The following is a 13816-nucleotide window of genomic DNA, read 5'->3' as shown; positions in this document are numbered from 1 at the left end:
TTCGATTAAGTGTTCCCCATTTTCATTTGTTTTAGCGACAAAACGACTATTTTCAAATATTAAATAAAAAAAATAATTGTGGTCATAATTTTTTCTATTTATTGTTAAGAATGTTTTGTGGTGTACAACAAAATTGTAGTTGTGTTTTACTACTGCAGAGGGTGTCTTCCAAAAGATACATTCTATAACATTTTTTTTTTCAAAATTCCAACGGGATTCAATTTGTGACATTTATAACTAATAAATATTATTTTTTTTTATATTTTTAAGGCCTTTATACTCGATTTTATAAAAAGTTCGAAAAAAGCCTGTTTGGGGGTGAATTTAACCCTGTACCTACTACAACGGTGGGGTGGTTTTTTTTCACTTGTAAAAAGTTTATTTAGTAGTCGCATATATAAAGTATAAAAAGGTTTACTGAGATTGATGTAGTAGATTTTGAGAAAAACGTCCAGTTTGGAGAAATATGATTTTTACTGTAATTTTATAGAATAAAATAGCCATATTTATTTTTTTTACCTCTAATCAGCGATTCCTGTTGCATATTGGGTCCTTCTTCTTCTTCTGGTTCCTATCCGTTTCGGATGTTGGAAATCATATTGGCAATCATGACCTTGCTCGCTGCGGCTCGAAACAGCTCCGTTGAGGTTTTCTTAAACCATGTTCTTAAATTCCGCAGCCATGATATTCTCCTTCTACCGGGTCCTCGCTTACCTTTGACTTTACCTTGCAATATAGACTGCAGCAGGGAGTAACGGTGCTGATTTCTCATAACGTGTCCCAGATATTGCAATTTTATGCGTTTGATCGTAAACACAATCTCTGGTTCCTTCTTCATTTTTTCTAGAACTTCCTTGTTCGTGATCCTTGCTGTCCATGATATTCTCAGCATTCTTCTATAAAGCCACATCTCAAATGCTTCAAGTTTTTCAAACACAGAGAAAACATAGCATCTCAAATGTCTCATTTTTGTATCTAGGGATATGTTGTGACTTTTGAAGATGGCGCTCATTTTGTTAAAGACCGTTCTTGCCTTTCCTATGCGGCACTTTATTTCCTGTACATCGCTCCACTGTTCGTTTATAATGGTTCCCAGGTAGCAATACTGTTTTACTCGCTCTATCTGCGTCCCATTAATGTATAGATGAGCCCCATTTATATTCTCCTTGCTGATAATCATTTGTTTCGTTTTGTGGGTATTAATGTTTAGTCCGTACTGTTGACTGTACTCGTTTATTCTGTCCATTAGCCTCTGAAGTCCCTCTAAACTATCTGCTATCACCATGGTGTCGTCGGCATATCTAACATTGTTTACTCTTTCACCATTTAGAAGGATGCCTTCGTCTATTCCGTAAAGAGCCTCGTTAAAAATTTTCTCTGAGTACATATTAAATATCAACGGCGATAGGATACATCCCTGTCTAACTCCACGTAGTATTTTTATGTGATCTGTTTCTTCTCCGTTAATGTTCATGTATGCGATCTGATTCCAGTAGAGTTCTGAAATTATTCTGAGGTCTTTGTCATCCAGGTCTGCTTCTTTTAAAATGTTTATCATCTTTTGATGTTGAACTCTGTCAAATGCCTTTTCATAGTCGATCAAGCAAGCGTATACGTCGCAGTTAACGTCCCTGCATCTTTGAATCAGTACCTGTACTCCGAAAAGTGCCTCTCTGGTACCCACTGCGTTAATGAAGCCGAACTGTCTGTCCGATATTTGTTCCTCGCACTTCTTATAAATTCTTCCATGGATGACTCTAAGAAACAGTTTCAACATGTGGCTCATTAGGCTGATTGTTCGATATTCTTCGCACTTTTTAGTCCCCTGTTTTTTAGGTATCGCTATGAATTCTGATTCTAGCCATTTATCAGGGATGATTCCTGTATTGTATATTTTATTGAAGACAGCCGTGATCCAATTTATTCCTTCTTCCTCCAAGAGTTTTAAAAATTCAGCTTCGATATTATCAGGCCCTACAGCTTTCCTGCTTTTCATCCGTTTTATTGCTTCTTCTACCTCGGATTTAAGTATGTCCGTCATCCTCTGAAAATGGGTGCCTATAATCCGTTCTTTGATCTTGAAAAAGTGTCTCCAAATATATTCTCCATTTGTTTTTCATCTCTTGGGTGTCAATGATTAATTTTCCATTGATGTCTATGAGTTTCATTTGTGTTCGCTTTTTAAAAGTACCCGTTATTTCTTTTACCTTTTTGTGTACAATAAAATTGTCATGCTTGGCTTGTAGTCTTTCTATTTCTTTACATTTCTCTACAGCTTCTTTTTCTTTAGCTTCTCTTATTTTTCTTAGAAGGATTTCTGGAGTCATCCAAGATTTCTTCTTTGTTTCTTTGTTTGGTTTTAGCAGATCTTGTTTAGTTTTCTTAATTATTTCTTCGAATTGATTGATTTCTCGTTGGATGTTATTTTCTTCTTTTAGTTGTTTAACTTGGTTGTTAATATATTCCCCCACTTGCTTTTTAACTTCCGGATGTTGCAGCATATTGGGTCCAGTAAAAGCTATAAATGGTGGGTCAAAGCTTTTTTATAACTCTGCTCTCTTTTGGTGTCTCGCCGCTCCTTCTTTTGGCTTGAATAATACGAGCTTCGTCGATATTTTCCGATTAACTAGTTGCTACTTCTCCAATTTTTAGTCCAGTTTTTATTTTTATCTTGAATTTTGCCTAGTAACTCAGTAATTTAGAATGGTTTTCTGCAGTAAACTGATTACCTTTGAATTTTCTTTTTTATATTATGTTTATTTCAATGAGTCCCCTTACTTAGACTGCCTTTGAAATGACCCCAAATCCAGGCATTTTTTGCGGTTTTCAAAACAATAATTTTCGATAAATTTTAATAATACAAAATACGTGCTAGCTTTAATAAGTTTTAGAAAGCAATTGTCGAGTTGTTGGTGCACAGTTTGAAGTGAGGTGCGCGGTGTTGTATACAAACGAGTTTTAGTTCAGGAGCTTACCGTTATAAATACAGCTATAACTTTGTTTCTATTTCGAATTTCTCGAATCTTCGAATATATATATATATATATATATATATATATATATATATATATATATATATATATATATATATATATATATATATATATATATATATATATATATATATATATATACAGTGATGAGTGTCTTACCACCCGGCAAAATAGCGGAAAGGATAGAAGACAGATTAAGTTGTGAGATAGTATGAGATAAAGCTAGTTCTTGACGTGGCTATTTCACTTCAGTCATAATTATACGGATGACCTCGAAAATATTTTATTTTAATAATTTCTGATGTTAGAATAAATGATTGAATAAATTAAGATATATTATAGTAAAAAACATTAATTATTAGCGATTTTAAATTATAAATCTTTAAGTTTATTTAATAATAAAAATAACTGAAATATTTGATTAAACTAAAGGTAGGTATGTTCAATCCGAAAACAATTATTGTATGTGGAATTGGCGTAATAGTTAGAGACGTGGTCTAGTGACAAGAAGATTGAGGTTCAATTCACACCAAGGATAACATTTTTGTTTTACTCAATCAAAAAATAATAGAAAATATGATACATATTAGGTAAAAAGTTTTCGAAAACCTCATTATTTACAATTTCTTCTTATTCCAATGTTAAAAAATAGAAATACAAAATAATTCAAATTCAATTTCAGTTTTACAGTCTTCAGTTGTGATTGCAAAATAATCCGGTTAAGACTGTTTAATGCCAAATCCATCACTAAATTCTCAGTGTTAATATCAATTCCTCTGTACAGGTAATGATTTTCAAAACAATTAACAACATTGTAATGGATGTGCGCGAACAGCTGCCTGCTTTACAGCTAACCAAATCATCAAGCCATCAAAAATAATAACATACCGAGAAGTATTATTGCACGGTAAACAGAAACTTTTTATTGAAAAAACAATTCGTGAAAATGGTTTTAACGGTCGAGGAAAAAGTGCAAATTGTTGTCTGGCATGTGAATGGATTATCATACAACATGATTAGACAACAATTTGTAAATATGTTTCCAAATAGGCCGGCTCCAGCACGATCAACAATTCAGTCTATTATACGTAATTTTTTTACTTATGGATCCGTGTTCACTCCAAGAGGAGTTCGTAGACGAAGGGAGGTAAATCCAGATTTGGAACTAAGGGACACTTTGATTTGTGCAAGTATTGAGCAAAATCCTACCCAATCAATAAAATTTTGAAAAGACATGGATACCGTCCCTATAAACTTCATAAATCCAACAAACAATTCCCTGTGGATCAATATAGACGTTTAAAATTTTGTCAAACTGCAATGGAAATGTCACATCAAGATGAACATTTTTTAGAGAACGTTTTGTTCACCGATGAATGTACGTTTTCATTGCAGGGCCGTCACAATTCAATGAATGCTCGGTATTGGTCTCGAGGAAATCCTCGTCAGATTTATGTCGCTTGTACCCAGCGTCCTCGAAAAGTAAATGTTTGGGGAGGCATAATAGGAAATCATGTCATTGGTCCATTTTTTATAGACGGTATGTTGACTGGGCGGAAATACTTGGAACTTCTGCAAAATCAAATTGTCCCAGCCCTTCGTAATTTACCAATACCTTTCGATTCCATATGGTTTCAACACGATGGTTATCCCGCACATAATTCTCGCATCGTCAGTGAATATCTCAGTGCGACTTTTCCTAATCGATTGATTAGTGGCCACGGAGATATTTTTTGGCCTGCAAGATCACCTGATCTTGCACCTTGTGATTTTTTTATGTGGGGATACATCAAGTCCAAGCTATATGGAATTGAAGACGATAGTTGTATATATGTATACAAAACCATCCGTTTATTAGGGCTGCAGTCAGAAGTTTGGCCAAGATGTTAGAGAAACACTCTTTTGACTTTTTGTCAAGCTTTCGGAATAGTTTTATTCCTTTTTTAAGACACTGTAATATAGATAAAATAATGTGTAAATGTTTACAAAATATCACAATTTGTCAGTGCAACTTACTAGTCGTTGAGATTATTTAAAATAGATTTTGAAACTCAACATTAACAACACAAATATAAAATTAATAATGGACAATACATTCTAAAAATTTGGTCAGGATAGTAAAACTTAGTTTATTTCATGGCATCTTTTGATAGTGTGTTTTAACTCTGATACATAGAAAACAGAAAGAAAATAACAATGTGATTAAAATGTAATTAGTTGTTCTTAATATTGCATTTATTTTCAAGAAACAAGAGGCCCATATTGGGTAGTTTTTTATTTTTAATTATTAAACCGGTCTTAATGGTATGCAACCAGTTATGTATACAAGAATATTTTTTCCAGTTAATAACAATAAATGTTGCTCAATTTATCTATGTCAGACTTTTATTTAAATTTTAAATTAAATTAAATTTAATTATTAAACCGGTCTTTTATTTATGCAAGATGTACTAGATTTTATGAAACACATTTTCAAGAAAACACGTTTTGCATGGTTTTTTTCTTTTGCCAAAATACAGGAATCCTCGAAGTTGAACTCATGCTTCCGAGGTATTGTATGTTCTGTGATTGCACATGCATTTATTTTGTTGGTTTTTATGTCACTACGATGTGAGATTGTGGAAATTACGAGATGATTCTCCGATGTATACGTTGTTGAAATTGGCACACGGTATAGAATAAACAACATTCGAAGACTCCTGTATTGTGAAAGGATCTTTTGTCTTTGTGTATAACTTCGATACCGTTTTCAGATTCTTAGTTGTAATTTTTAAGCCATTAACATTTTTGAAAATGTTCATTAGCTTAGGTGTCAGAACTGGAATGTAGTGTAAGGAACCATAAGTTATTTTAGATGGTATAACTGATGTGTTGTATATCAATGTCAATTGTCGGACCTCATTGTTATGAAAATTTTGGTTGTTAGAAAATTGCGAAGGAAAAGGAGAACCGAAAATGAGTTTATTTAAAAGCTCTATGGGGTAGGAGTTCTCTAGTAGTATAGATCTCAACTTTTTTAGTCCCTTGTCCCTGAAATCGATGTGTGACAGGTTAGTAACCCTAGTTTTTAAGGCCCAAAACCAAATTTGTTTTCATCTTGGATGGATGTTGAGAATGAAAATTTATGAAACGGTTACTAAAACAAGGTTTAGTAACTATGGCTGTTGACTGGCGCTCTAAATAGTTCTGCACTACTGCATTCAAACCATTCTCTCAAGTTCTTAAGCCACGATATTCTTCGTCTTCCCACATTTCGCTTTCCTCGAATTTTGCCTTGCACATTAAGCTGCAATAATGAATATCTTTGCTCTCTCATAACATGGCCTAAGTACTCAAGTTTTTTTCTTTTGATAGTCAATATTATTTCAGCTTCATTTCCTATTCTTCTAGTAACTTCTGCGTTTGACCACGATTCTTTGAGTCCACGATACTCGTAGCATTCTTCTGTAACACCAAAATTTAAAGGCTGCCAACTTATTTAGATACACTCGTTTTAATGTCCATGCTTCCAAGCCATAAAGAAGAGTAGTGAATACGTAACACCCAAGCATTCTTAGGCATAGTCCTAACCTTATACCCCGACAACAAAGAAACTTTTTAAGTTTAATAAAGAATGCACGTGCTATGTAATTATTCTTAGACAGAGCTTATATAAATAAGATAATAAGCTGAAAAAACTTAATATTTAAATATTTTAAATAATTTAAATCCAAGTATATTTCTTTTTGTTACAGATGATCGTGTAGGAGATGAACGCAATATCGCCAAAATCGTCTCTGGCTAAACTAGGACTATTCGGACGACCAAAAACTATCAAGGTCATGGTACTGGGACAAGGGGGTGTTGGAAAATCAGGTAACTAAATCAGAGAAACATTTATTTAAGTCCATAGACCCTATATGAGCCGTTTCCCACATCATTTGGCCTGACGTTAGACTGAAAAGAAAATTAAATTTTAGAGAACAAAAACTCCAATTTACTCCGTAAACTTTAAAAGTTTTCATTTATTACTTAATACATTTAACTTTTTGGATTTCCATAATTATGAAAATATTTTTTAAATTAATGAAAATTATTAATTAAACATAATAACAACAAATATAAAACACGCATAGAATATGTAATATTAACAAAAAAATGTAAAAGTTTACCACTGAGTGACATTCCTTTTATTTTTAATTACATGCAAAAATTTTCAATGCCTAGTTTTTACCAAATTCTGGCAAAAATTCTGGTATAAATAAAACTCATATTTCTTGCAATTGTTGCTATATTGCAAGACTACTGAAATCATAAAAAGCATCAAGCAGAGAAAGCTGGAGTATTTCGGACATATAATGAGAGGTCCCAAATATAGGTTCCTACAAAATATCATGCAAGGAAAAATAGCAGGCAAACGCAGTCCAGGACGAAAAAGAACCTCATGGTTGAAGAACTTGCGAGATTGGTATGATGTTGATACAAGCATGTCATTTAGGGTGGCAGTAAATAAAGTTAGGATAGCTATGATGGTAGCCAACGTTCTGAAAGGACATGTTACATGAAGAAGAAGAAGTTGCTATATTTCATTAACGGACCTGACAGGATGTTTCTTCAATGCTTTTTTTAATTCGCGCCACAAAGCTTCTATAAGAGGAAAGTCGGGACTTTTAAAAACTCATTCCAAAAGTGATATATTATGGTCTTCAATCAATTTTAAACTCTTTTTTGAGATATGGCAACCTGCGCCATCCTGTTGGAAGACAAACTCTTCCGCTGACGTTAAACTTTGTTCCATAATCAGTAAAAGAGAGTCTTCTAAAATCTTTAAATATTTGCTCGTACGCACAACCCCTCGATAAAATGCAACTTTCCCGCTACATTAGGTGATATGTTGCACTAGATCATGACAGACGCATTAATTTTTTTTTTTTTTTTTTATTGAGACAGTCTGAATGAAATGCTTCATTTTTGTACGAATGGCGAAGCTCCTACTGTCTTCAATACACACTTTATTTGTTAAAATTGTATAAGTGGCTTTTCCTAAGCCCGAAACACAATAAAAATTTTCAAAAATTATTCGTACTGGGTTTTTTTCAACTAAACTGTAAGTAATAAGTTAGGGATAGGTATAGCTAAATATTAAATAAAGAATTAAATTAAATTAAATTAAATAAATAAAGAAAATCCATTAAGTCTCTTATCTACATCAAAAATGACACTAGTTTTTTGTTTTTTTTTTTTATTCGAAGAAATAAATAATTAAACTAAATTAAATTTATAAGTTGGTTATAGTTTATTACACCATGAAACGAAGCCGAAAAATCACTTAAAAAATCGAAAATTTACTCGGCGCTATCTTTTAACTAGAATATCTGGGGGAAGGCAATAGAAAAGTCGTATTATCTCGTGGTTATCGAGACTTTTACTGCGTCATGACATTTAAGCAAAAAAAAGTGACTTTTTTCATTCATTTTAATATTGTGAAAAACTACGTTCTTGATAAAAACTTTCAACAGACGTCTTTCTTGAAAATATTTGTTCTTTAAAATGAGATTTTCTAAATAAAAAAATGTTTATAAACAAGAAAAAGTAATTGCAAATTAAATTCGAAAGTAAGCATGTTTTTCAATTGTTTATAATTATTAAAATAAACAAAAAAAAATATTTAAATCAGATTTCATAATGTGAGTTTTTATGTAGTTACTGCAGTTGTGAATGATGGGCACAGTCAATCAAGTAGCTTTTAAACCATTATATTTGTTTTGACAAATAGTTTTTAAACAATTATATTTGTCAATACTTAGAATGTTTTTTAAACTGATTATCTTTATAAGGTCTCAAATTTTCATGTTTTTTAAAAACTTTAATTATTTTTTAATTGTTTACTTACAAATAATTGATGCAGAATGTAGTAACATTACCATTATATTGGCAATATTCCTAACTTATGCGGCGCAGTATGTATAAACTTATTTTGTAAATACCAAATTTTAATTTGTGAGCCTCTCGTAATCTAGATCAGTATCTTTCAACAATCTCACTCCACAAAACACTTAACTCTAGACAAATTGCAATTATTCGTCTTAACCTTCCAGCGGTCGCGGTCTTTGTACCAACAAGAATGGTCGCGCGTATTTCCTAGATACACTAATTGCTAAATAGTTATTTTAAGATGTAGGTAATGAAATATTATAATATTAATACAAAATATATTCGGTGGAAGATTGATACACTGTATTTCTTAAAAATTTTTATTGAATTTCATTCAAAACAACAACGGTGTCATAAATCCCAGATGTCTCCTAAATATTGCACATTACACATATTATTGTATCGTAGTTTTGCAGTCTTGATAAATATGCTTTGAATGTTCCATACAGATGAATTTCTGACAAATTTCACAGCTGAAGCGCGTGATCCTTGAACGTTTATCATTTTGACAAGCCTTACATCTTCTTTTACTTGCTGTGGCCTCCTCTACTGTCTCGATACCTAATTCTGCTTTTTTTTTGAAATTTTTTCTTTGAGCTGATTTTGTTGGGGAGTATTGTATTCTTCGTTCGACGTGTTCTTTCACAAGAGCATTTGAAAGTAGTCAAAGGTATTTTCTTCTAAGTATTTTTTCGTTATTATTGGTGGAATAGATTATATAACTATTGATCGCGGCTACATTTAACATGGAAAAAAATACTACCATCGGCCATCTTTTGGTGTTCCTGGCAACATTGTAAGAAGCACAAAGTTTGTCTACTGTATCTACACCTCCCTTTGCCTTGTCCGAGAATGTTATAATATCGGGTTTCTTTTGGTCACCTGTTTTTGCGTCGATTGCTGCCTCATCATGTAGGCTTGAAACTACTCATTACAAATAGAAATCTCCAACTCATCACTGTTTTGAAATCATCCATTCTTCATAGTTCTTCAAGGTTAACTCGATTACCATGGTAAATGCCCGCCAAATAAAGCAAGCCCAAAAGGGCTGTTATTTCTAGTTTGTCTGTATCCCTGACATCTCTTGGACGACAATAATTAGATCTTACAGAACTTATGTACTTATTTGTGAAGTTCACGATGCTCTCAATCATAGGATCAGTTATGAGGCACTTCCAAATATCAATGATGTCTGTAAGATTCTTAGCTGGTCCAATGACCCCAGGGAGACGGAGTAATATATTGCGAGGTGGTCTCCTACTTTTTTGTTTGGAATTTTTTGCCAAATCCATGAGTCGAAAACTTTTCCATTTTTCTTTAGATGAGCTATATAAGCCTCGTTGGAACTGTCATCTTCGTCTTCGGCATTACTTCCATCACTCAATTCGGACTCAGAATCGTCATCACGTTCCGAAACATGTTCCTCTTCGTCTGTATCGCTATCATCCATACGTATACCGTCATCCGACTCAGCAAACATCAAATTTGTAACAGCTTCTATATCAGTGGGATCATTGAGATTGAAAATCTTCTTCTTATCCGCCATTTCTAAAATAAAATAAACAAAATTGTACTAATTGCCACAAATGGTCGCGTGTATATGAGAGATACAGACCTCATATCAACGTAGAAAGTTTTCAACGCAAAAAATGCATGGAATAGTAATATGTTATCAATATTACAATAAGAATAATGTAAATATAACAAAAAAAGAAATGTTATAAAAACTTACCTAAAAAGTCGCGCGTATATCTGAAATACAAATGCAAAATTCTCAGCAACGTACTATCCCTTGACAGGTTATTTGTGCACTGGAAGGTTGCTTTAGTAATGGAGTAGGAATAGCCAAAAGCACCCGATCGCAGCGCAGCGCAGGTAATAGATATTATACTAAATCTATTACCCGTGTATGTACCACATACACGCGACCGCTGGAAGGTTAATTCCATTTGATCTCCTTCGATTATTTGACTTTTTGATACATTTCTAGGTTTTGTGACGACAAAACCTGTAGTTTTTGAAAACCTTCTGACTACTTACACTATATCATCACAATTGCGATTATTCAATATTATATAAATATTCGCGATTTCCGAATTGGATTTTCAAGAATTAAAAAATCTAACGATGATTGAACAAATTTTCTCATCGATAATTTTACCTCGTTCCATTTTAAAACACACAAACGGCAATGAGCTTTACAATCTCACAAAATAAATTTGACATTAATTGACAATTGTTTTTATGTTATTGTTTCATCAATACCTCTGGTTTTACGATAATTATGAAAAAATCAAAGTATGTTGATGTAAGTGAATGAAAAATAAATAAAAACCCGTAAGGGTAATGTTTAAATCAATATTAATAAAGCTGCCATTTATTACTTTATATGGGAACTTATGAAAGCATGTAGATTATAAATTGTTTATGGTAATAGCCATAAACTGCAAATTCCATAGGTGGGCCAACTGACATGGGAAGGGGCTCGTACTCATATATTAAAGACATAAGAAGCTAAAATACAGGGTGATTGATTAGTGTGATAAAGCTTAGTAGATCCGCTATAATAATAGCTAGCAATAAAAGTTAATAACAAAAATTGTAGGCAACTTTAAGGTTAACATTACAAAATTAGTTAGAATATTACAGGGTGTTCAATAACATAGTGGCAGACCAAACTTATGATTTTTTTAATAGAGCACCCTGTATTTTATTTTACATTCGAAGTTTTTTTCACTTCCCTATCACAACAATATAAAGTTTTTTACATTATATAGGGTATTCACAAAGTTATAACCAATTTTCTATGAAAATCGTAACATGTTTAACTTCCTGTATAATTAAAAAGAAGCATAATAACAATGATCTATTGCTGCGAAATTTTTTATTGATTGTCAAAAGCTTTCTAACCATATGATATCCAACTATAGGATTAAAGTTCTTTCCAGGTAAACATCTGTCTACGAGAGGGATAGGTTAAAGGAAATAAATGACCCAAGCTACAGAGTTACGTCTGGTCCATAGGTATAAAACTGCAGAACGGTCATCTGTAAGAATCTACAGTAGTTCTAGAAATATAAGCATTTATATTCCACCAGGAGAATTTAGATTTATATTTCAAGCAAAGATTTATGTTATCTTTCATTCTTCAAGGGAAATTAACGTGAGGTTTATTGAACTTAAGCGGCCCATTAAATGCACATATAGTAAAGCGACTGTGGGAGCTCTCAGAAGCCCTAAAGTAATTTCACACTAAATGGGCGCTCAGACTATAACATAGCAGGAATCAGTTCAGTATGATAACAGGCTTTCTTACAAGGCAGTCAAGGAATACCTGTATACAATGGGATTGTTTCGTGGAAACTAAAGCTGCAGACTCTATAGAGATATACCTACAAGCACATACACCATTTCATAATTCTGGAATATGTACCATAAATGAATGGAAAATGTACAATAAGGCAATTGGCTGAAGTACGACTAGAAGTATTGAAATGTATTAAAATATATGCAAGGACATTTCAGGATCAAACAGAGGATGCTTATTCAGACCTAAAAGAAATTCGTGCAGGTATACCACATGGAAGTATAGTTGGACCAATTCTATATCTTCTACATACTAGTACCTGTCGACTCTTAAGGAAACTGTTGCTATATTTGTCGACGATACGACAATTAAGGCTTTCGATGGAGATACTATTGAATCAATGAAGAAATTTCAAACTATCATTATTGAAATGAATAAATAAAAAAAGAAATGATGAATTAGATTTCATGCGCAGAAATATCTAGATGTCGATTTTAACAATAATAGAATCGAGCATCTATAAAATTTTATAGAACACTGAAAACCTAAAAAGCAACAAAGAAACGAAACTTAAACAAATAATGAACAAGGAAGAAACAATAATAAACGATGATAAGACAATAATGGAAAGGTGGAGGAAACATTTCCAGCTGATACTGAATGGAAATCAAGCAAATACAATGGAGAAGGAAAGCCACATCAAGAGAATAGCCATGAGAAACACAGAAAATCCAGAAACTATAGAAAAAGAAGAACTGGAAGAACCAATATGAAAGATAAATATTGGAAAAGCACCAGAAAGCGATGAAGTAGCACCAGAAATGATGAAATATATAGGAGTAAAAGCAAAAGAAAATTGTTATACATATATAACCTAACATGGAAGAGAAAAGTAATACCCAGAGAATGGACAAATGCAGTAATTATACCTATATACAAGAAAGGAAACACAAGAGACTGTAAGAACTATAGAGGTATATCACTACTATGTGTAGCAGCAAAAGTGTACAAAACCATATGAAAAAGGAAAATCAGAAAAGAAATAGAACATAAATTAGAGGACCTACAAAATGGATTCAGGAAAAGACACAACACACAAGACCATATATTCACCATGCAACAAGTAATAAAAAAAGCCTTAAAAAAATATAGAAATATATCTGAGCTTTATAGACATGGAAAAAGCATTCGACTCAGTAAAAAGAAATGATATGGGAAAGCCTAAAGAAGAAGCAAGTAAGTGAAGAACTGATAAAAGCAACAAAGAGTATATACATGAAAACAACAAATACAGAATGTTAAATATACAGTCAGAACCATTTGAAACAACTCAAGGAGTTAGACAAAGAGGAAGTCTCAGCCCATTGCTATTCATAAATGTAATAGATGAGATAGTGAAAGAATGTAAGAAAACATTTAAGAAATACTACATCGGTTGAAACAGAACGCAAATGATAAAAGCTGAGATGTGTATATTTGCAGACGACATAGTATTCATTGCGGAAACAGCAGAAAAACTGAAATACAACTTAGAGAAATGGAACCTGGAAGCAATCAAACACAACTTAAACGTAAACAAAGAGAAGACTCAGATAATGAAAAT

At 32.6% G+C, this 13816-nt stretch overlaps 1 protein-coding gene across 2 annotated transcripts in view; it reads left to right on the top strand.

The window, feature by feature from the left end:
- Positions 1-13816, top strand: part of LOC140446349 (ras-related and estrogen-regulated growth inhibitor) — a 248757-nt gene that overhangs the window by 104921 nt on the left and 130020 nt on the right. For both annotated transcript variants that reach the window (XM_072538894.1, XM_072538898.1), the window contains exon 2: positions 6728-6848. In XM_072538894.1, coding sequence (XP_072394995.1) covers positions 6743-6848 — 106 coding nt within the window. In that variant the 5' untranslated portion in view covers positions 6728-6742. The remainder of the gene's footprint in view (positions 1-6727; positions 6849-13816) is intronic.

Source organism: Diabrotica undecimpunctata, chromosome 1 (genome assembly GCF_040954645.1).
Source record: "Diabrotica undecimpunctata isolate CICGRU chromosome 1, icDiaUnde3, whole genome shotgun sequence".
Classification (NCBI taxonomy): Eukaryota; Metazoa; Arthropoda; class Insecta; order Coleoptera; family Chrysomelidae; genus Diabrotica; species Diabrotica undecimpunctata.
The sequence above is the reverse complement of the archived record's forward strand: the minus strand, read 5'-3'. Positions and strand labels throughout refer to the sequence as shown.